Raw genomic sequence first — 24435 nt, 5'->3', positions numbered from 1 at the left:
CCACGTCTACCAGCAGTTTCCCCCAGCAGCAGCGGTGAGGTCATGACATCATCAGTGGTTGTGCACCTGTAGTTTCACTGACCGGGACCTTAACATCAGAGGCGATGCTACAGTCCACATTATTACGTAATCTACAATTTTAAGTCTGCTCTCACCTTGATTACTAACATGGCTGTATTTACAAAAACCTAAGAGTCACTCAGACTGGAGGTTCTCCACCCACAGGTTCATTATTCATGGAGCTTCAACTGGTTCTGGTTCTGATTCTGGTTCTGGTTCATATTCATCAGAGTTAAAACCATCCTGATTAGCAGATGATCAGAGGAGCAGAGTTTTGACCTCCATCATTTAAACAGGGACTGAATAATGGGTAGATCTTCTGAGTGAAGCAGCAGCCGGTAAAGGAGTAGATCAGAGCTGCAGCATCTACATCATAAAAGGAGACCAGACCCTCCTCATAATCCACAAACACCCCCACCTTCTCAGGACCAGGCTGGAGATGGAGACGGACTGGAGGTCCAGCAAGAGCTTTGTACTCATTTCTATTTCTCAACACAACAGTCCAGAAACCTTTCTGAGGCCTCAGAGTGATTTTTCCCTTCCTGTTGATGGACTCTCTGGCCACTCCTAAATCCCACTCAGTTTTTCCTTTAACCTGAACCTCAAAGTAAAATCTGCCTGAAGAGAAACTCTGATGTCCTAAAACATTAACATACTTAGAAAATCTCTCTGGGTTGTCTGGAAGCTCCTTTCTTTTATTCCCACAATGAACCTGTTTTCCATCATCAGACAGGATGAGCCAGGGATGAGCTGTATCAGGATCCAGAGTCACATCCACTGCATACTGCTGGACCCTCTTCATCTCAGCCTCCATCAGCTTCTTCATCTCCTCCTTCATCTCCTCCAGCAGCTGAGCAGCAGCTCTCACCACAGTCCCCTCATATGATGGAGGATGAACTCTGACCTCTGTCCAGTTCTTGGTGGGTGGAGCAGCTTTCAGGGAGGAGAAGCTTTGGAGGAGGTGGAGGTGGTCTTCAGACTGTGAGAGCTGCTTCACCTCAGAGCTCCTCTTCATCAGCTCAGAGATTTCCTGCTCCAGATCTTTGATGAAGTCTTCAGCCTGTTTCTCTGCAGTTTTCTGTTTGTCTTGGATCTCCTTGATGAGCTTCTTCAGGCCTCTCTCAGCAGCCTCCTTCAGAGCAGTGAAGACCTGAACACCTTCTGCTTTCTCTCTGTCTGCAGCATCTTTACTGATCTTCACCGACTCTTTGATCTCCTGGATCTTCACTCGTCTGCTCTGGATCATCTTCTGAACTTCAGCCTCGGTCTTCTTCAGCTCTGCCTTCTTTCCTTCAGATTCTTCTCTCAGAGGAACAAACTTGTGGTTCTTGTGGTCTAGAACAGGACAGAGAGAGCAGACACATGTCTGGTCGGTCCTACAGAACAGCTCCAGAGGTTTATCGTGCTGCAGACACATCCTGTCCTCCAGGTTCTCCACAGGCTCCATCAGCTGATGTTTCTTCAGACGTGGAGTGGTCTGATGAGGCTCCAGGTGAGTCTGACAGTAGGAGAGCAGACACACCAGGCAGGACTTCAGGGCCTTCAGCTTGGTTCCAGTGCAGACGTCACAGGGAACTTCTCCTGGTTTAGCAGCTGAGCTGCTGCTGCTGGCTTCCTGCTGAGCTTCATGTCTGAACCCAGCAACCATCTCTCTGATGAAGGTGTTGACTCTCAGCTGAGGTCTAGAGGTGAAAAGCTCTTTGCAGAGAGGACACTTGTAGGGAACATTAGCCTCCCAGTGCTGAGTGATGCAGGCTTTGCAGAAGTTGTGTCCACATGGTGTGGTGACTGGATCAGTGAACACATCCAGACAGATGGAGCACAGAAACTGATCCTCAGACCTCAGGTTGCTGCCAGAAGACATTTCTGAACTCTGAGGACAGGAGACAAAATTTAAAGAAAGGAAGTCTGAAGAAATCATTAATGTCTTTGTCAATAAAACAGTTTTACACAACTTAGTAAAATATTTTTTGTGTCACAAACTTAGTAATCAAAGGTGATTCTGATTTAAACCTAATTTCACTTCTGGTCAGCTTATCAGTCTCGGTAGAAACAGGTTAGGTGTTTCTGCTGCTAGTAGAAGCATAGATAGTATCAACAGTACTCACCAGTATCTCAGTGTGTTGTTGAGGAACAGAAAGTGAGTCTCAGATTATTTTCTTCTATTTTCGTTAGAAGTGAACATTAATCTTGACTGCAGCGCTGCTGAGATCCAGAAACGTCTGAGAATTTCTTGGAACTGACGCTGAAACTCGTATCTCAATTGTTGCTCCGCCTCTGACTTCACCTGTTTATCTACTTTTATGTCCTCCTGCAGAGGACACTTTAGCAATTTTTACTGCAGACGCTGGGTTAACAGCAGATAAGACAGGTTGAAAAGGTCAAAGTCTGTTTATAGTTGAATATCTCTTTCCTTATGTGTCACAGTTCTCTCTCGTATTTAGGAATTTGGCCCTCTGTGTTCAACTGTCCTAATTGTGATACAGCCACCAAGATAAATTAATTATTAATTGAACTTAATTGATCTCCCAATGGAGAACTTCACTTCCGCATCTTAACCCATCCCTTTGGGGAGCAGTGGGCTGCCACTGTGCGGCGCCTGGGGAGCAATCTGGGGTTAAGGGTCTTGCTCAGGGACCCAGAATGGCAGCTTGTGGGAGTTGAACTCAGAACCTCTGGGACCAAAGCTCTGTACTCTAACCACTACTCCCCCAGAAAGCTGGTTGGTTTAGGTTCAGGTGGATAAACAGCACCAAAAGTAGCAACAGTCTTCCATGAAATGATAGACTTAATATTCACTGACAGTAATTTATCCCACTGATGTGAACAATTTCAGTCTGAGTTGTTTTAAAATCTGTTTAGGGGCGACTGTGGCTTGATGGGTTGAGTAGTTGTGGGTTTGATTCCAGCTTCCCATTATCACTCTGAGCTCTACTCTGAGTCCTCCCTGGATGACTGAGCTCCTCACCCTATCTCTAAGGGAGAGCCCAGACACACTACGGAGAAAACTATTTTCAGCCGCTTGTATCCGGGATCTTGAATCATTCCTTTCTATTATTGCCCTGACTTCAGCTCTTGGGCTGATATTGGGACAATACCTAACAGACAGAGACAGAAACGTCAAATAACTTTAAGTAGTGTTTAATAGCACAACAATTTGGCGTCCCTGGGTGGGCGATCGTAAACACAGCTGCACTGCACACATATGAGAATATCACCTGTGATATTTTTAGGCTTTTAGGGAAAAAAAGTCAATTCCAGAATTTTATCACCTAGTGATAATAAACAGTACTTCAAAAAGCTATAATTCAGATGCTGGAATCAATCAAGTTATTTGGTGTAACCAACAGTCTGATAGACTTAGACTTAGACAACTTTATTTGTCATTTTGTATGCACAGAGTGCGTACAGAACAAAATTTTGTTGCATACAGCTTGTAAAATTGCAGTAAAAATTAAATTATAGTATAAGGAGCAGCAGTGATTTAAAAGTAAACAATTTAAATGTAGACAATGCAGGAGAAGTCACAGTGTACAGGTGAGTATTTTTAAAACTATTTGTATGTGTAGAATTGATTGTGCAAAGGGCATTTGTGCAGAATACAGCTTGTAATTTACTGTACATTTAAAATACAGTATAAGGTGCAGCACTGATTTAAAAATAAAACAATCGAAATGTAAACAATGCAGGAGAAAGTCACTGTGTACAGGTGAGTATTTTTGAAAAAACAAAACAAAAACAAAAACAAAACATTTGTATGTACAGATTATGATTGTGCAAAGGGCATTTTGCAAGAATGCATTTAAAAACCAAGAGTTCGGCAGCATTTGTAATGCTACATGGAGATGCAATGATGCAAAATGTGCAAATATGCGAATGTTGTGCAGAGTTTATAGGTTATAGTTCAGCAGTTCAGCTGCAGTTCAACAGTCTGATGGCAACAGGGAAAAAGCTTTTGCAGAACCTGGTGGACCTGCAGCGAATGCTGTGGAACCTCTTCCCAGAGGGCAGCAGGGAGAACAGTCCATGGTGGGGGTGTGAGGGGTCCCTGATGATGTTACGAGCTTGGGACACGCAGCGCTGAGCTGAAATGTCTTTAATGGAGAGGAGAGGAGCCCCACTGATCCCTTCTGCTGTCCTCACCACTCTCCTCACGTTCTTCAAGTCGGAAGCACTGCAGCCTCCACACCACACAGAGAGGCCGCTGGTCAGAATGCTCTCTATGGTGCTTCTGTAGAAGGTCGTGAGGATGGGCGGGGGCAGGTGGGCTCTCCTCATCCTCCTCAGGAAGTACAGTCTTTTCTGTGCCCTCTTCACCAGTGACGTGGTGTTCACAGACCAGGTGAGGTTGTCCGTGATGTGCACCCCCAGGAACTTGGTGCTGCTGACCACCTCCACAGCTGAGTTGTTGATGAGCAGTGGAGCGTGGTGAGGCTGGTTCTTCCTGAAGTTGACGATGATCTTCTTCGTCTTCTCCACGTTCAGGATCAGGCTGTTGTCTCTGCACCAGCCCACCAGCTGCTCCACCTCCTCTCTGTAGTCTTGGTCGTTGTCGTCTCTGATCAGGCCCACCACCGGTGTGTTGTCAGCAAACTTCACGATGTGATTGGTGGTGAACCTGGGGATGCAGTCGTGTGTCATCAGGACGCAGTTGATTTAACTGTAAAGTTAAACTTACTGAATTCAAAATTTACTGACTGAATACATAATTTTGTTGCACATCTGTTTCCAGATGCTGTGATTTGTCCTCATGTTTGCATAAACCACGGTTCATGAAAATAACCAACCTCATAAGTACGGTATCCTTGCTCGGGACATAGAACATTTTGACCCAGATAATCAGGATTCAAAGATTCATAATTATCTGCAGTAAGTCTGATAGAATTATTATTACTATGTCTACATATTTTATGTTATTTACTATTTTCATTTCATTTATCATATACATTTACTCTTTACTACTTTGAAGTTTTAAGGTTTTAGATCTCTCTCTTATATTTGCAGAAGGCCTGCAGAAAGCAGAGAAATATGTTGTGACTATGATCAGTGTTTTTATGAACTCTATTCAGCCATCTGGAGTGCTGCACTGTGTGAACTGCTTGGTTTTATTTCGAAGGTCACAGTTATTTTGCTTATCCCTACCCCTTAGCTTGACAATGGAACCAGGGATTCCCTTTCCTAATAAATAGAGAGGGGGCGACGGGTTTGCTTCAGATCGAATTTGGACATCTGTATTAAGCATCTCCGTTCGATCTCCTTGCAAGCTTATTTGAAAATCAATCTCATTGTTGTCTCTCCTTCTTGTGTTGTTAATGAATGTTTTAGGTGTTTGAACCTGACAAAGTCGAACGTTGTCTTTTTTTAGAACAGTTTTATTCAACTTTTTGTAAGTTTAACAGCTTTATGGCGTTCTGTTAACTGTGACATCATCCAGAGAAGACGGCTCACCCGCTACTACCATCTAATGTAGAACAGATTACTAGATCAATGTGTGCTTCTGTGCTTGTTTGTCTGTCTTGTTGTGTCTCTGTTCTGTCTTCTGTAACCCCAGTCGGTCGAGGCAGATGACCGTTCATACTGAGCCCGGTTCTGCCGGAGGTTTTTCCTTCCCGTTAATGGGTGGTTTTTCTTCCCACTGTCGCTTCATGCTTGCTCAGTATGAGGGATTGCAGCAAAGCCATGTACAATGCAGACGACTCTCCCTGTGGCTCTACGGTTCCCCAGGAGTGACTGCTGCTTGTCGGGACTTTGATGCAATCAACTGGTTTCCTTATATAGGACATTTTTGACCAATCTGTATAATCTGACCCAATCTGTATAATATGATTGAACTTGACTTTGTAAAGTGCCTTGAGATGACATGTTTCATGATTTGGCGCTATATAAATAAAATTGAATTGAATTGAATTGAATTATTAAACTTATAGTGATTTTTATAAACTCATAATTCAATTCAATTCAATTCAATTTTATTTATATAGCGCCAATTCATGAAACATGTCATCTCAAGGCACTTTACAAAGTCAAGTATAATCATACAGGACTGTCTCAGAAAATTAGAATATTATGATAAAGTTCTTTATTTTCTGTAATGCAATTAAAAAACATGAAATGTCATACATTCTGGATTCATTACAAATCAACTGAAATATCGCAAGCCTTTTATTGTTTTAATATTGCTGATTATGGCGTACAGCTATAGAAAACTAAAAAATCCTATCTCAAAATATTAGAATATTTCCTCAGACCAAGTAAAAAAATTATAACAGCAAAACAAAATCAAACATTTGAAAATGTCCATTAATGCACTCAGCACTTGGTCGGGAATCCTTTTGCCCAGATTAGTGCATCAATGCGGCGTGGCATGGAGGCAATCAGCCTGTGGCATTGCTGAGGTGTTATGGATGCCCAGGATGCTTCAATAGCGGCCTTTAGCTCATTTGCATTGTTGGCTCTGGTGTCTTTCAGCTTCTTCTTCACAATAGCCCACAAATTCTCTATGGGGTTCAGGTCAGGGGAATTGGCAGGCCAATCAAGGACAGTAATGCCATGGTCAGTACACCAGTTACTGTGAGAATCTGATGTCGTCTCTTAACCACTACCATACTTGTGATTTAGTTTACTGAACCAAGCTGAGTGTTTTTCAAGGCTCAGGAAACCCTGCAGTGTTTCCAGTTAATTAGACGATTCAAGTGATTAGCTGAATAGCCTAATAGTATACTTTTTTACAATATTCTAATATTTTGAGATTGGATTTTTGAGTTTTCTTCAGCTGTACGCCATAATCAGCGATATTAAAACAATAAAAGGCTTGCGATATTTCAGTTGATTTGTAATGAATCCAGAATGTATGACATTTCATGTTTTTTAATTGCATTACAGAAAATAAAGAACTTTATCACAATATTCTAATTTTCTGAGACAGTCCTGTACAGTGTGTCCTCGTTATACCATGGATCAAAAAGAAATAAGGCAGAGGATGTCTTATGTACATTCATGGTGACTTATACGCGTGTGTATTGACATATATTCAGGTGTAATAGCAGCAGAAGTCACTTCTTTCAGGATTATTGCACAGTGTATTAAAGGAGAAGTCCGGTCAAAATCAGAAATCAAACTGCTGAAAGTACTTTAAATATAAAACTACTACATACTGTGCAATAAATTAAATTATTCTTAATTAAAGTTTTTTTAATTAAGAATAATTTTCATTTAATCATGTTTATGTGGAGGAACCCATCTTGTTCAAGAATAGTACTGTCACCTCCCATTTTGTGACGTCACTCAGCAGACCCGCTGTTGACCAAGTCCCAACGCTCTGTTGTTTGTCACGAGGCACTATTTTCCAACATGGTGACGACTGGTGCTCTGTACGAAGCAGAGAGTGATGAAGTACTAAGTGACAGTGATGAGAGTTCCGGGGAGCTATTATCATCTTATAGCGATATGGATTTTTTAGAAGAGTTTCTTGACAGAAACCGGACTTTTTACGGAATCCAGCCGTACCTATTCCCAGTGCAAACTCAGTCGGGTCCTACAGTATATATATATATATATATATATATATATATATATATATATATATATATATATATATATATATATATATATATATATATATATATATATATATACGTGCGCGTGTGTGTGCGCTCATGCGCGCTCTGCCGCAGCACGGCTTTACCGGCGCTGCGGCGGAGGAGAAATGGCGCTGAATGACTTGAGTTATATTTGCCCCCTAGTAAATAGGGCAGGTGGTCATTATTGTATAAATATTAAAATATAAAAGCGTTCCAGCACATGCTGGTCGGTAACCATCCCCGCAAATTCTAAATGAAAAATTCTAAATTAAAAAATAACTTACCGAAAATCCTCGCTCTCATGTCATGTTCAAAATATTCTTCTTCGAAATGGTCGCTGCATATGACGTGTTTTCTCTCTGGCCAGAAGTTAGATGGCAAATCCGCTCTCTTCAAGTTGGCAATCCAGCGACGAGCCTGTTGGCTCATGAATCGGAAAGTTGAAATAAGCAATGTTTTTTCTACTTTTACCAGTTGTGTTGGAACATCCAATGGCCATGTACGTGAGCATTGTTGCTGTAACAATAGCTCTTGCGAATGTCAGTGGTGAAGTCCTCTGGAAATCTGAAATAATTGTTGATGATCGCAGCTGTGTAGAACGGCTCCTATTGACTTTGCATGGAAAGAGCAGAGAAATGCTGTCACCGCTCCACTTTTCCACACCCCAGGATGTGATGTCAGACGGCCCTTACTGCCCATATTTGGGCAGTAATGGCCGCCCTCATACACAGTGATCAAGATGACAATTTATGTTTTTATTTTCTTATTGATTAAAGATAAGTTCATTAAATAACCACAAACGTATTAGTTTTAGTTATAGCTAATGGTCCCCTGATTTTTCCTTGTTGACCGGACTTCCCCTTAAAATAGAATTGCTCATTAGTTATTGCATGTTGGTTCTTGCAGTTACAGTTACAGTGCAGCATTGTATAATCTGATAGCAGCAGGAATGAATGACCTGCGGTAGCGCTCCTTTTTACAGACAGGATGTCTAAGTCTGGCACTAAAGGAGCTGCTCAGCTCCTCTACAGTCTGGTGCAGGGGGTGGAAGGTGTTGTCCATGATGGATGTGAGCTTGGACAACACCCTCCTCTCAGCCACTTCCTCCACAGAGTCCAGAGTGCAGCCCAGGACAGAAGTGGCCTTCCTCACCAGCTTATTCAGCCTCTTTCTGTCCAGAACAATTACAGAGCAACCTTTGTTCTGCAGCTTTCACGGTTCATTCCAGTCTCTAAAAGATAATCTGGTTTATATAATATAGAGAAACTTCATCGTTTAAACCTGAAAATGTGAAGCATGATCTGAGCTGATGATTGGGTTTTAGGGTTCTACAGAAGCTGGTCCAGAAACTCCATCACTGCAAATGACTTAAATACACAGGAGAGCATCTTCTGCCGTTCTTTTGTGGACATCCAGTAATAGAATAGATCCAGAATAATCCAGTAATAGATTAGATCCAGAATAATCCAGTAACAGAACCGGGTCGGTTCCACAGGTTAGCGTAGCGCTACAAACAGCCTCTGAGGAGGAACCTCAGAGTTTAGCTGAACCAGTTCTTCTAATGCAGCAGAGAAATAACCACAGGGCTGCAGCGCTGGACAACAACACGCCGACATCCTGCAGAAGAAGAGGGGGGGGGGGTCTCCTGCCATGATGTCTGTTCATGGAGGCGTTGGTGTTAATCTGTGGGAGTCTCTGACTAAATGTCTCTAAATCACACGGAGAACGGTTCCTTTAAGAATTCCACACAGCTTACATCTGATTAGACTGACTTTACCTTTCATCAAATAAACCACAACTCTGCTTCCAGTCATGAGAATGTTTCATCAGACAGAGAAAAACATTTAATACAGAACTGTAGTTTAATGAGAAACAGGTTAAAAGGAGCAATAAGTTAATATATTTACTGTAAAATCAACCTGAATCATTAATAGTAACGTTCCCTATAATCGTTCCTCTCCATCAACGTCTCAGTCACGTTTCCTCCTCTCTAACCCAGAGGAACCGTCCAGAACTGCTGAGGTCCAGAGTGCACGCCCTGTTTACTTCCTGGTTCCTCAGCCAATCACATGACAGTTCCCAGGGTTCCCAGGGTTCCCAGCACAGAGCATTTGGTATTTTATCTCGGCTGAAGAGCAGCAGCATGCAGACATGGAAACCAGGAGAGAATCCGACCAGAACCAGAACAGAACCAGAACAGAACCGCCCTGTGGAGTCTCTGAGGAAACAGCAGCATAGGCCGCTGTCTGTGGCTGTTGTTCTGATGTCAGACACTAGGTGGAGCTGTTACCTGTGGCTCCTTTAAGGCCTGCTGAAGGGCTGACATCCATCCATCCATCCATCCATCTATCCATCCATCTATTTATCCATCCATCCATCCATCCATTCATCATCCATCTATTTATCCATCCATTCATCTGTTCATCCATTTATCCATCCATCCATCCATTCATCTATCCATCCCATCCATCCGTTTATCCATTCATTCATCCATTCATCCATTTATCCATCTATTTATCCATTCATCTATCCATCCATTCATTTATCCATCCATCCATCCATCTGTTCATCCATCCATCCACCCATCTGTTCATCCATCCATCTATCATCCATCATCCATCCATCCATCTGTTCATTCATCCATCTTTTTTCGTTCATCCATCCATCCATCCCTCCATCTATTTATCCATTCATCCATCCATCCATCTATTTATCCATCATCCATCCATCTATCCATCCATCCATCCTTCATCCATCCATCCATTCATTCATCCATCCATTCATTCATTCATTCATTCATTCATTCATTCATTCATTCATTCATCCATCCATCCATCCATATATCCATCCATCCATCCATCCATCCATCATCCATCCATTTATCCATCCATCCATCCGTTCATCCATTCATTCATTTATCCATCCATCCATCCGTTCATCCATTCATTCATTCATCCATCTATCTCTCCATCCATCCATCCATCCATCCATCTATTCATCATCCATCCATCCGTTCATCCATTCATTCATCCATCCATCCGTTCATCCATTCATTATTCATCCATCTATCTCTCCATCCATTCATCCATCCATCCATCCATCCATTTATCCATCCATCCATTCATCCATATATTCCTCTATTCATCCATTTATCCATCCATCCATTCATCCATTTATCCAACCATTCATTCATCCATCCATCCGTTTATCTATCCATCCATCCATCCATCCATTCATTCATCCATTCATCCATCCATCCATCTATCATCCATCCATCTGTTCATCCATCCATCCATCCATCATCCATCCATACATCTGTTCGTTTGTTCATCCATCATCCATCCCTCCATCCATCCATCCATTCATTCATCCATTCATCCATCCATCAGTGTCACTGCAGATGAAGCCTCGTCTGTCCGTCTCTCGTTCTGTTTCACTCTGATGTAGTCATCAGAACACTGACTGTAGTCATCAGAACACTGACTGTAGTCATCAGATAACTGACTGTAGTCATCAGAGTACTGACTGTAGTCATCAGTCTGACTGTAGTCATCAGATCACTGACTGTAGTCATCAGAACACTGACTGTAGTCATCAGTCTGACTGTAGTCATCAGATCACTGACTGTAGTCATCAGAACACTGACTGTAGTCATCAGAACACTGACTGTAGTCATCAGAGCACTGACTGTAGTCATCAGAGCACTGACTGTAGTCATCAGAGCACTGACTGTAGTCATCAGTCTGACTGTAGTCATCAGATCACTGACTGTAGTCATCAGAACACTGACTGTAGTCATCAGAACACTGACTGTAGTCATCAGAGCACTGACTGTAGTCATCAGAGCACTGACTGTAGTCATCAGTCTGACTGTAGTCATCAGAACACTGACTGTAGTCATCAGAGTCTGACTGTAGTCATCAGAGCACTGACTGTAGTCATCAGTCTGACTGTAGTCATCAGAACACTGACTGTAGTCATCAGAGCACTGACTGTAGTCATCAGAGCACTGACTGTAGTCATCAGAGCACTGACTGTAGTCATCAGTCTGACTGTAGTCATCAGTCTGACTGTAGTCATCAGAGCACTGACTGTAGTCATCAGTCTGACTGTAGTCATCAGATCACTGACTGTAGTCATCAGAACACTGACTGTAGTCATCAGAACACTGACTGTAGTCATCAGAGCACTGACTGTAGTCATCAGAGCACTGACTGTAGTCATCAGTCTGACTGTAGTCATCAGAACACTGACTGTAGTCATCAGAGCACTGACTGTAGTCATCAGAGCACTGACTGTAGTCATCAGAGCACTGACTGTAGTCATCAGTCTGACTGTAGTCATCAGAGCACTGACTGTAGTCATCAGTCTGACTGTAGTCATCAGATCACTGACTGTAGTCATCAGAACACTGACTGTAGTCATCAGAGCACTGACTGTAGTCATCAGAACACTGACTGTAGTCATCAGTCTGACTGTAGTCATCAGATCACTGACTGTAGTCATCAGAGCACTGACTGTAGTCATCAGAGCACTGACTGTAGTCATCAGAGTCTGACTGTAGTCATCAGAACACTGACTGTAGTCATCAGTCTGACTGTAGTCATCAGATCACTGACTGTAGTCATCAGAACACTGACTGTAGTCATCAGAGCACTGACTGTAGTCATCAGATCACTGACTGTAGTCATCAGTCTGACTGTAGTCATCAGATCACTGACTGTAGTCATCAGTCTGACTGTAGTCATCAGATCACTGACTGTAGTCATCAGAACACTGACTGTAGTCATCAGTCTGACTGTAGTCATCAGATCACTGACTGTAGTCATCAGAACACTGACTGTAGTCATCAGAGCACTGACTGTAGTCATCAGATCACTGACTGTAGTCATCAGTCTGACTGTAGTCATCAGTCTGACTGTAGTCATCAGAACACTGACTGTAGTCATCAGAGCACTGACTGTAGTCATCAGTCTGACTGTAGTCATCAGAGCACTGACTGTAGTCATCAGAGCACTGACTGTAGTCATCAGAACACTGACTGTAGTCATCAGATAACTGACTGTAGTCATCAGAGCACTGACTGTAGTCATCAGAACACTGACTGTAGTCATCAGAGCACTGACTGTAGTCATCAGAGCACTGACTGTAGTCATCAGAACACTGACTGTAGTCATCAGAACACTGACTGTAGTCATCAGAGTCTGACTGTAGTCATCAGAGCACTGACTGTAGTCATCAGAACACTGACTGTAGTCATCAGAACACTGACTGTAGTCATCAGTCTGACTGTAGTCATCAGAGCACTGACTGTAGTCATCAGAGTCTGACTGTAGTCATCAGAACACTGACTGTAGTCATCAGAACACTGACTGTAGTCATCAGAGCACTGACTGTAGTCATCAGAGCACTGACTGTAGTCATCAGAGCACTGACTGTAGTCATCAGTCTGACTGTAGTCATCAGATCACTGACTGTCACATCAGGGTTTAGTATCAGAGCTGCAGCGTCCATCTGTCTCCATGTGTCTCCATGTGTCTCCATGTGTCTCTGACGGCGTCCCTCTGTCTCCATCTGTCTCCATGTGTCTCCATGTGTCTCTGACGGCGTCCCTCTCTCCTGCCAGCGTCTTCCCTCGGGAGCTGAAGGAGGTGTTTGCGTCCTGGAAGCAGCAGTGCGTGGCCCGCGGCCACCAGCAGGACATCAGCAAGCGTCTGATCAGCGCCTCGCTCTTCCTGCGCTTCCTGTGCCCGGCCATCATGTCTCCGTCGCTCTTCAGCCTCATGCAGGAGTATCCTGACGACCGCACGTCCCGCACGCTCACGCTCATCGCCAAGGTCATCCAGAACCTCGCCAACTTCTCCAAGTGAGTGTCTGCGCCGCCGTTTAGCCCAGGAGGCGGTCCGCCGGCTGCTTCCTCCAGACTGACACCCCCCCCCCCCTCAGGTTCGGCCACAAGGAGGAGTACATGGCCTTCATGAACGACTTCCTGGAGCACGAGTGGGCCGGCATGATGCGCTTCCTGTCCGAGATCTCCAACCCGGAGACGCTGTCCAGCACGCCGGGCTTCGAGGGCTACATCGACCTGGGCCGCGAGCTGTCGGTGCTGCACGCCCAGCTGTGGGAGGTGGTGTCCCAGCTCGACAAGGTGGGTGGTGCTGCTGGGCCGGCCCGCGGCGGCCATGTTGGCGCTGCGCCGCTGGAGAAACGCTCTTAGGACAGGACAGGTTCCCTTATTCCTGCTCAGAGCCAGTTTAAAGACGGCTCTATCTCCGGTTCTCCAGTTTAAAGCTGTGACCCGAAAACCAGCTGCAGAAATACTGTGGGTGTAATCTAGATTATCATAAATAATCTGAATCTAGCTCCTGAATTAAAAGTAAAGACGTTAAAAGCTGCAGAGAGGAACCAGAGATGAGTTCATAATCTGTTAAAATGTTTAAATTCAGCCTGAATCTGCGACGTTTCTGCTTCTAGCAGGACACGTTCTGGAGAAACGTCCTCTCTTTTGTTTTTATTGCTAAAGTTTACAGCATGGAACTAAAAGCTGTTTAGTTTTTAGTCAGTTTGGAGCAGCTGCTTCAGGACAAATCCATCTTAATGTCAGGAGGTGGAAGGTGGAGGCGCCTCCTCCTTAGACAGTGTTGGTGGTTCACTGCCTCTGAGGCCTGGATGGACAAAATAATTCACATTAAAATAACTAAAAATGAAGACTAAGCAGAAGTAAGGTCTGAACTCCGCCCTGCAGCAGCTTCCTGGTGGAGGAGGACCATGTTTGGGCTTCCTGGGCGGAGCTTCTGTCAGAGAGGAAGCAGCTTCAGTTTACAGTGTGCTGATTGGTCGGTTGGTGTGTTTGTGTGACGAGGCGCTGACATCATAACCTCATTAACGCCTGACTGACCCTCACAGCATGACCCCCCCCCCATCAGCTGTCAGCATGGCTCCGCCCAGTTCTGGTTCTGTTCAGCATGAAGTTCTACACAGTGGGTTCTGCTCTCCGTTCAGTTCTCCTCATGTTTTTCCCTCTTTCTGTTCCCGCCTCCACGTTCCGCTCCTCCCGCCTCCCCCGGCGCTTCCTTTCCATCCATCCGCACACAAACACACCCACACACGGCGACCACAGGGTGAAAATTCCTTCCTGCAGGCCACCGTAGCCAAGCTGGGCCCGCTGCCGAGGATTCTGGGAGACATCTCCCGCTGCCTGGCGGCGCCCACGCCGGTCCAGCAGCAGCTGCGGCGCTTCCAGGACCTCAGCCCCGCCCACATGGGCGGCAGCGTGTCGTCAGGGCTGCAGCGGATCTTTGAGGACCCCGTGGACAGGTAACCAATCAGCTGACAGCAGGAAGTGGAGTTATGTGTGATGTCATCTGTGTGTTTTTAATCTGAACAAAAAGTCAAAACCCATTCGTCAGATTTGCCTAAATATTGAAGAACAATTGAGAGGAAGCAGTTAAAGAGGAGGAGGTCTGAGAGCCGCGCCCTGAGGGACGCCAGGCTGTAAAAATTAATTTAATAGGAGGTTTCAGGTAGATTGTCTCTCATGGCAGTTTGTTGTAGGGCTGGACGATATAGAAAAAAATTAATATAGATAAAATATAAATCATATTGATCGATAACGACAATTATCAACAAATTCAAAACATATATTTTAAGTGCAGCCCTGACCATTTTATGCTGTTGCTTATAAGATAAGATGAGATAAGATAAGATAGGCTTTATTGATCTCACATTGGAAAAATTTACATGACACATCAACTCAGTAATAAATAATCAGAAGATAGTGCCAAAAGTAGGAAAAGGTGCATCAGTTATATACAGTGTGTCCTCATATATACAGTGGATAAAAAAAAGAAAATAAGAATAAAAATTCAAAAAGAAATAGAAATAAGGCAGAGGATGTTTTATGTACATTCACAGTGACTTACAGTATATATATATATATATATATATATATATATATATATATATATATATATATATATATATATATATATATATATATATATTGACATATATTCAGGTGGTTATAGCAGCAGATCGTATTATTAATAGCGACCTATTATTGGATAAAGAAACAAACACTGAATTTAATCTCAACCCTTTATTCAATGTCAGGTTTAAACACCTAAAATATTAATTAATAACACAAAAAGGGAAGACAACAGACCTGTTCTTGCAAGGAGAACGCCACGGGCTGAAAAACACGTTAATATCTGAATAAAAAAGCTTAAAACCTTTTTAATAGTGATGAGGAAATGCGTGATAAATGCAATAAACATGGTAAATAAAATAAGATATGTAGAGAATAATAAAAATAATTCTAACATTCAACCATCTTTTTACCAAACCTACAACTTTATAGAAAAAGAAAAAAGAATGCATGCTCTCTGAACTCTTTGAAGGGGGCGGGGCTTGGTTCCTGGTTCTGCGTTGTGATTGGTTGGGAGGATGTAATGATTTAACTTTAACTTACATGGCTAGAATGTAAGAGGAAGCAAAACTGTTGTTCTATTGAACTTTTTATTGCCTTTTCTTTTATCATCGATATTTATCGTTATTGAATTATCGTCCAGCCGTAGCTAGTTGCCATCATCAGGGACCCAGAAGTTTTCCCTTTACTACTTCACTAGTTCAACTTTTTTAGTTCTACTGTTTTTAATCTTCCATTTGGTTTCTACATTTTATTCCAGCTTGCTTTTATTCTGTTTTATTTTCCTATATTTTAATCATGTAAAGCACTTTGTGCTGAAATGTGCTATACAGATAAATTTAACGTCTGCGTTTCTGCGCCTTCCTGCAGCCGCAGCGAGGTGCGCAGCCTCCCGTCTCCAGCCGTCGAGCTGATGGAGGGTTACGGCCGGAGCCAGCGCCCCCTGCTGGCTCCGCAGCGCCCCGGTTTCTCTGATCAGGCGGACCGGGATGTCCCGCTGCCAAACGGCCGCAGCGTGTCTCTGGTGGACCTCCAGGACTCTCAGAGCCTTCAGGGCCCCGCGGGGCCCCCGCCGCACCACGAGGCCCCGCCCCGCCTCAGCAGGGTGGGCTCTCAAACCTCCGTCGGCCACGGCCCGCCTCCGCCCGCTTACCCCCACTCCAACCCGGTGACGCCCCAGCCGGCGGCGCACCAGTCCAGAGCGCCGCCCAGAGACGGGCAGCCGCAGAGCGCCCCCCAGGCGAGGCGGCCCCTGCACGCCTCGGTCAGCCAGCAGCGCCGCCTGGAGCCGCTCTCCTTCCAGAACCCCGTCTACCACCTGAGCAACGCCGCCCGCAGCCTCTCCAGCCGCACCTCGCTGCAGCAGGACTCCAGCTCCGAGAACCTGAGCACCGACAGCTCGCACCACAGCCACTCCGACGACTGCGGCAGCCAGGCGGGGGCCAAAGGCGGCGTGGCGTCCAACAGCAGCCTGGACGAGGCGGCCAGCCGGCGCAGCACGCAGAGCGAGGACTGCCCCGCGCCGCGCCGGCCCCCGCTACCCGACCTGCCCCCGGGGGCCGCCACAGCGGTCGCCGTCCCCCGTCAGAGCACCACCGCCGGCACCGCCCACATCGTCAGGGTGGAGCAGAGCAGAGGGGGCGGGGCCAGGACGCCGCGCTCCCAGCCTCACAGCGCCTCGCTACGGAGCAGCAGCAGCGCCAACACCGAGCCGACGCCCTCCAGCCGCCAGGCGTCCGCCGCCGCGGTGGAGAGCGCCGCTCCGTCCTCCAGGAGCGCCGCTAAGCCGTCTGCGCAGGTAAGCAGCGCTCTGCTGCGCCGCCGTCCGATTGGTTCAGGCGGGCCTCTGATGATGTCACCGTTCACAGGTGGAAACGCCGGTGGAGGCGGCAGCGATGTCTCCGGTGGAGAGGACGGCGGCGTGGGTCCTCAACAACGGGCAGTACGAAGAGGAGGAGGAGGAGGGAGGGCGGGGCAGAGAGAAGGGCCGCAACACGGAGAAGGTAAGAACACCTGGGCAGGTGTGGCCGTCCGCAGGGCGCCACTACTGGGTGCTAACGCCGCTCCGCCGTCTCTCTGCAGTACGAGCTGGAGATCTCGCGGCTGAAGGAGCGTCTGCGGGCGTCCGGCCGGCGGCTGGAGGAGTACGAGCGGCGGCTGGAGGCCCAGGAGCAGCAGATGCAGAAGCTCCTGCTGGAGTACAAGAGCCGGCTGGAGGACAGCGAGGAGCGCCTGAGGCGGCAGCAGGAGGAGAAGGACGGCCAGATGAAGAGCATCATCTGCAGGTAGAGACGCACCTGAGCCTCGCTCACCTGAGTCAGGGTCCCTCAGCCGTGCTGACCGGCGTCTTCCTGCAGGCTGATGGCGGTGGAGGAGGAGCTGAAGCGCGACCACGCCGAGATGCAGGCGGTGATCGAAGCCAAGCAGAAGATCATCGACGCTCAGGTACGCCACACCTCTTCCCCAGGTGCTGACTGGCGGGTCACATGACCAGCAGTCAGGGCTTAGTTCGCTTCTCACCGTCTCTCCGCTGGTTGCAGGTCAGTAACGGACGAGAAATTAACCAATCAGGCAAGTAGCTGTAGCTCCGCCCCCTCCACCTGCACCTGGCTGCTTTCCCTCTTTTGGTTTCATTTTTATGACACGCCTCCAGACGGCCGCCAGCCAATCAGAGAGCAGAGGCCGTACGGCCCCCTGCTGGCCAAACTGGTACTGCAGCTGCCTTGGAGTGGTTCTGGAAGTCCAGAGCAGAACCGGCCCAGTTGGCAGTCTTCGGGTCAAACCCAAACGGATCAGAATCAGGTGTTTTCTGGCAGAGAGCCGCTGATACCTGATGGATCCGTGCAGCCGTACTGGATCCTGATCTCTGGGTACCTGGTGACCTCCTGGTCTCCATCAGAACCCAAACCTGCGACGCTGTAGAACCAAACAGAACCGATATATCAGTTTCAGAGGCGGCTCAGTGGGGAGTGGTGGTCCACTAGATGGCAGCAGATCATGACTTGTACTGATCAGTACTTTAGTGCAGATGATGAGTTAAATTCTGTAGCACAGTTATGGCCATAAAACCCAATTATCTACTATTTAGGCCTTAAAATCACGTTAGCAGTCTGTAATTACTGCTACCATGGAAACCATAGTGATATTAACATTATACGCGTGTTGCTGCGCCTGATGACATCACATCAGGGCTAACCTTCACAGAGCCATGTGAAATAATTGCTGCGTCCACAATGTGAGGAAGACTCGCCATGACTGCTATGGGACTGAATAGGGGCGGGGCTTCTGATGGGAAGTGGCTGCTGATTGGACAATGAAAGCCATAGAACGGCTGTTTCTGTGGTTCGGGGGGGCACCTGTTTGGACCTCTGTATCTCACCCAGGGTTCCCATCAGAACCAGAAGTTAGTCTACCTGACCCTCATGTTGATCTGGCCCTGGTGATGGTTCTGACCCAGTGAGCTGTCCAGAACCGCTGTCAGAGATTAAAATTATGCCGTAATTAGCTGTTTGGACCCGATCGCCTCATGGTGGACCTGCTGCCAGCAGCTCAGAGACTCGTTGCTTTGCTTCGATTCAATAAAAGATGGAGCGATGACCCACTCAGCACCGTCTGAGGCTTAAAGGTTTAGGGTGGAGGAAATCTGGGAATCATCCTAGCAACCTGGAGCCGGCATGAATACTGGGCCTCTGAGGTTCTGGTGGAGTCCAGCTCCCTCTGGTGGCAGAACCACCACAGAACCTTTCAGACCTTCTTCAGACTATCATTCAGTCTGGGTTCTGTTCCAGTTTGTGGTTCAGAACATTTCCTGTTGCACCCGTTCTCCATCAGAACCTCTAATCAGAACCATGGACTGGGTTTTCTCTGGTGCAGGCATACTGGCGTGTCGCTCTCTGGGCGTGTTTGATTTGAGTTTGGCTGCTGCCCCGACCCCCCCCCCCCCCCCCCCACGCACCCCCCCCCCCCCCCCCCCCCCCGACCCACCAGAACCTCCAGAACTTCACCTTGTCAGACCAAAACGAGTCAGAGGAGACGTCAGAGAAGTTTCAGTCACACTTTATGTTTGGTTCTGGTCGGTTTCAGCTCTCTGGACCCGCTGCTTTATGTTTGGTTCTGGTCGGTTTCAGCTCTCTGGACCCGCTGCTTTATGTTTGGCTGCTGCCTTCAAGCTGCTGCTGTCGGGTCAGAACCACGTCACTGTTTCTGTGGTGTGATTAAGGAGGACAGGTTTAGAGCTGATGGTTTACCAAAAGCTTTCCATGTACCTGACGAGAACTGGAGCCTGGGTCTGCTCCAGGCCCGGTTCTGGTGGTCCAGACCCGGTTCTGGTGGTCCAGAGTCGGTTCTGGTGGGCCAGGCCCGGTTCTGGTAAACTCCTGCGAACCCTGGCTGTCAGGAGAGGCTGACCAGAACACCATTAAATCCTTTTCTGATGAATATTCAGCTGCTGCTCAGAGTTAGAATATCATGAAAAAGTTGATTTTTAAACATGTTCATTAAATTCATTCATTACAAACAGACTGATGTGTTTCAAGTGTTTATTTATTTTATTCATGATTATTATAATCAATGAAAACACCAAATTCAGCATCTCATGAAAAGGTCTAATACTGAAGACGCCTGGAGCCACTCTAATAGAAAGTTACTTCAGAGCAAAACAAAAAATAGTTTCCTGAAAAGTTGGCCTTCTGAAAAGTATAAACATGAAAAGTATAAGAATAAAAAGTATAAACAAAAGTATAAACATAAAAAGTATAAACGAAAGTATACACAAAGTATAAACGAAAGTATACACAAAGTATAAACGAAAGTATACATAAAGTATACACAGAATGTATACACATAAAAAGTATATACAGAAAGTATAATGATAAAAAGTGTATAAACAAAAGTATAAAGATAAAAAAGTATACACAGAAAGTATAATAAAAAAAGTATACACAGAAAGTATAATAATAAAAAAGTACACACAGAAAGTATAATAAAAAAAGTACACACAGAAAGTATGATAAAAAAAGTATAAACAAAAGTATAATGATAAAAATTGTATAAACAAAAGTATAATGATAAAAAGTGTATAAACAAAAGTATAATAAAAAAGTATACACAGAAAGTATAAAGATAAAATGTATAAACAAAAGTATAATGATAAAAAGTATAAACAAAAGTATAATGATAAAAAGTATAAACAAAAGTATAATGATAAAAAGTATAAACAAAAGTATAATGATAAAAAGTATAAACAAAAGTATAATAAGAAAAAAAGTATACATCTTCCTCTTCACAGGACTCCAGATGTTCTGTGGGGTTAAGGTTAACGGAGTCTGCTGGCCCTTTAAGACCAGGGACACCCCGGTCCTTAAACCCGGTTCTGGTAGCTTAGCCGCTGTGTGCAGGCGGCAGGTCCTGATGGAAAATGAAAATGTTTCTGGTACCGCCTCTGGTTCGGGAGCGGGCTGAACCAAGGAAAGCTGCAGCAGAACCAGGTCCTGCAGACGTGTGTCTGCTGGTTCTGGAAGTTCTGACCCACTGCAGTCCACTCTGTGAACCTCCACAGTCCTGATGGGTTTGGTTCCAGGGTGTAGTCTTTTCCTGCGCCTCTGTTAGCGTGCTGCACACAGCGCTGTGAACAGCCCGCCTCCTTAGCCATGACCTTTGTGTCTTGTCCTCCTTGTCCAGGTGTCACAGGTAATCTTTAGGACACCTGTCCAGTCAGCAGTCGTCCCCAGGATTGTGTCGCCTACAGAACCAGACTGAGACCATTTAAAGGCCTCTGCAGGAGTTAATTAGTTAATTAGACTATGGCACCAGGTGTCTTCAGTATTGGACCTTTTCATGGTATTCTAATTTTCTGAGATGCTGAATTTGGGTTTTCATAAGTTGTCAGTTATAATCATCATGATTAAAAGAAATAAACACTTGAAATGCATCAGTCTGTGTAATGAATTAATATAATAGACAAGATTCACTTTTTGAATGGACTTACTGACAGAAATCACCTGTTTCATGATTTTCTAATTCTCTGACGTCACATTCTGACTCCACAGCAGATAAAGGGAAGCGATGCGTGGGATAAGCTAAAAGTTGGTTTATTTACCTAAACAAAGAAAAGAAGCAGGGAGGATGTGTGGGCAGCTGCCTCCAGATCAGCACCAGGTAGCAGCTCTGCAGCACCACCGGGTCAGAGGACCAAAGCCCGTAACACGACCAGAACCAGCGCCGTCAGGAGTGTTTCTCTGCTGCACTCAGATGTTGCAGAGACTCATGTTTTCCTCAGAGAACCACACAGAGCTGCAGACATCAGTGGAAGCGATTGTTCTGTTAAACTTTGAGACGTGGAGCGCTAAAACTTTATATTTTAGGTTTAATTGGCTGCTTAGCTGGCCTCACTGTCACTGCTCCTTCACTAAATGAACATTAGTGGTTTAATGGATTTAATGTACAGGTCTGAATGTGGACGTAGTTTACAGTGAAGCTCAGAAGAGACAAACGTAATCAGCGATGTGGAAGTCGGGGGGGGGGGGGGCATGCAAATATAAATTATCATGTTTTAGAGTAAATGCTCATTTATATATAGTTAAGGTTAAACAGAAGAATAACGTATAGCTAGACTTTAACTGGTTAAACTTTATCTTTATATCCTCTTTGTTGCTGCACCCAGTAATCAAGCCCCCCCCAACCCCCCTTTGGGTGATTAATGAGTGCAGTGTGAGAAAACAGCTTTAATAGCGTACCGCGCACGTGGCGTCACCGTCTCAAGAGCAACGCCCCTTTTGCCGCTTAGGTAGGACATACAGGTAGAGAACGCCCGTAGCAACCAGCTATTACACGCACAACAGAACCAGCGATATGACCGACTTTGCAGCCGTTAAACTTTCCCAAGACGATGTTCCAGGCGCACGGATTACTGGTCGCACTGTCGAAGAACACACCAACCTTCAGCTCAAACGATGGCTTGAGTGTCGAGGGCTTAAAAAGACTGGAAAACTGGCCGAGTTGATCGAACGGTAAGCTTTGTTGTTTTTTTCCTGCGCGGCGGTCATGGCGTCTTCGGCCGTTTTTTTGTTTGTAATCACCGTCCAGGGATCGGTATATGTTTAATGTTTGTCTTATTTGAAATGTTTTTGAGTAAGCTATCCTGGTAGCAGGGTATCAAGTTAGCGCCTGCTACCATGATAGCCTATATGCTGTCATGGTAGCAGGCGCTTCATTATCAACATGTCGGCCACCAAAATACTCTTACCTGTTCACTACTTGATGTCGCTGGAATTGGGTCAGGATGTTCTTCGGTTGGGCCCTTTCCTCCAACAAAATGCTTGCTACATATGTACGTGAATTTGGTAACTTTTTCCGGGTTGAACTGTTGTGTAGGCTGACAGCCCCGGTGTTCCAAGCGTACACATTTCTCCTTGGCAGTCTTTAAGAAAACATCCTTCATATGCGGCCGATCAGCGTAACTCGAGTCGCTGTTGCACGTTCCATAGCAACAATGTTTAAAAACCATGGTTTTAGATTTGGAAAAAGCAGTCGTTTACCGAGAAAAACCAAGGCTAACGCACGTCTCTTTTACAGCGAAACAGCGACGGACTATGCAAGTTTGCCCTACTGCGTACCACGTGATGTGACGTCATTGTGACGTTGCGTTTCTAAAAATAGCTTGCTCGCGGTACGCTATTCTCCGTTAAATAACTCTCATAACATGCATGCACGTAAAAGTAGAAAACAGCGTAGCTTTTAACATTTAAACCTCTGAGAAACGGTGATTCCTGTCCAGGAATTAACAACTTGTTGATCACGGTGATCTTTCTGGGCTAAATCTTAAAGACGTTTATATTTACGAACCTGCGGCCAGAAGAAGCTCTCGCTGGTCGGCCATGTTTCCTACACAGGAACGCTTAGCTGGGAATTTTCCCAGGTGTGCAGAGTAGAAACCTTCAGCTTCACAGATGTGTCGAGCATAAAGAAACCTCAGCTCAGGTTGAATAGGTTTAGTCACCTGGTTGGTATCACCTGTTCTGAGGCGGACGGCTTCAGAACAGGTGATACACATAAACCTACTGGATACTGAGTGTTTCCCATTACGTCCTGATGCTTTTAATCTGAAGGAACTTTTTACCGTCATGCTTCCTCCCATGAGACTCTGACAGTGTGGTTTTAACCCAACAGCTTATCTCCAACTCCTTCAACCTTTATTTTGAAGGTCTGACTTCCAGCCCCGCCCCCTTTTGTCTGTGTCCAATCAGGAGAAGCGGATCGGCTCGCTGGACGCGGCGAACGCGCGGCTGATGGCGGCGCTGACGCAGGTGAAGGAGCGGTACAGCGCGCCCAGCATCCATAACGGCCTGTCGCCAGGCAACCCCACCAAGCTGTCCATCACTGAGAACGGAGAGTTTAAGAACAGCAGCTGCTGACTGGCTCACATGGCCCCGGAGGCGGGGCTTAGCAGGAGTCTCCGCCCACAGGGCTGCAGACTTTTACCGATTTGTGGATGTAGCGTGTAAATAGTGAAGTTTGAGCTGTTTGTTGTACAGAGAGTAAAGGTGTGGAGACTCGTTTGCAGCGTCACAGAAGCACAGAAAGAACCAAACGAACCAAAAACACAATCTGAACGTTTTCTAACAACTTTTTTAAGCTTTTTATTTCAAGCTTCTAGTTTTGGTTTTGCAGTTTGAAGCTTTGATTTTGTTTTAATTTCCTTCTTTGATGTTTCTGACAGAAGTTTGTTTTTTACCCGACGAGTTGTTGTGGATTTTAATTTATTCCTCCCTGTTCTGGTCCCGTTGCTGATCTACTGAGCAGACCTCTGATCGGGGTCAAAGGTCACACCTGTCTGCTGTCCTTTGTTGAGAATAAAACCGTCTGAAAGTA

The 24435-nt window shown here is 45.6% G+C and overlaps 2 protein-coding genes across 2 annotated transcripts; one reads left to right on the top strand and one right to left on the bottom strand.

Annotated features, from left to right (window-relative positions):
- Positions 1-307: 307 nt before the first annotated feature.
- Positions 308-2244, bottom strand: LOC118561101 (E3 ubiquitin-protein ligase TRIM21-like). The gene is made up of 2 exons (XM_036132967.1): positions 2169-2244; positions 308-1933 (listed from the first exon to the last, which is right to left on the bottom strand). The coding sequence occupies exon 2, from the start codon at positions 1922-1924 to the stop codon at positions 308-310; it is 1617 nt and encodes a 538-aa protein (XP_035988860.1). The 5' UTR covers positions 1925-1933; positions 2169-2244.
- Positions 2245-13211: 10967 nt separating this feature from the next.
- On the top strand, positions 13212-24435 carry LOC118561097 (ras GTPase-activating protein nGAP-like). Its single transcript, XM_036132949.1, has 8 exons — positions 13212-13506; positions 13587-13788; positions 14782-14957; positions 16438-17365; positions 17436-17570; positions 17650-17852; positions 17925-18012; positions 23811-24435. The coding sequence occupies exons 1-8, from the start codon at positions 13223-13225 to the stop codon at positions 23976-23978; spliced, it is 2184 nt and encodes a 727-aa protein (XP_035988842.1). The 5' UTR covers positions 13212-13222; the 3' UTR covers positions 23979-24435.

This window comes from Fundulus heteroclitus, unplaced genomic scaffold, assembly GCF_011125445.2.
Source record: "Fundulus heteroclitus isolate FHET01 unplaced genomic scaffold, MU-UCD_Fhet_4.1 scaffold_56, whole genome shotgun sequence".
Classification (NCBI taxonomy): Eukaryota; Metazoa; Chordata; class Actinopteri; order Cyprinodontiformes; family Fundulidae; genus Fundulus; species Fundulus heteroclitus.
This window is presented reverse-complemented; position numbering and strand designations above follow the sequence as displayed.

Coding starts and splice junctions, on each gene's coding strand:
- LOC118561101 (XM_036132967.1), bottom strand. CDS start 1,924: ATGTCTTCTGGCAGCAACCTGAGGTCTGAGGATCAGTTTCTGTGCTCC.
- LOC118561097 (XM_036132949.1), top strand. CDS start 13,223: ATGTGTCTCCATGTGTCTCTGACGGCGTCCCTCTCTCCTGCCAGCGTC. Junction 14,958..16,437: donor TTTGAGGACCCCGTGGACAG/GTAACCAATCAG, acceptor GCCTTCCTGCAG/CCGCAGCGAGGTGCGCAGCC. Junction 17,366..17,435: donor CCGCTAAGCCGTCTGCGCAG/GTAAGCAGCGCT, acceptor CACCGTTCACAG/GTGGAAACGCCGGTGGAGGC.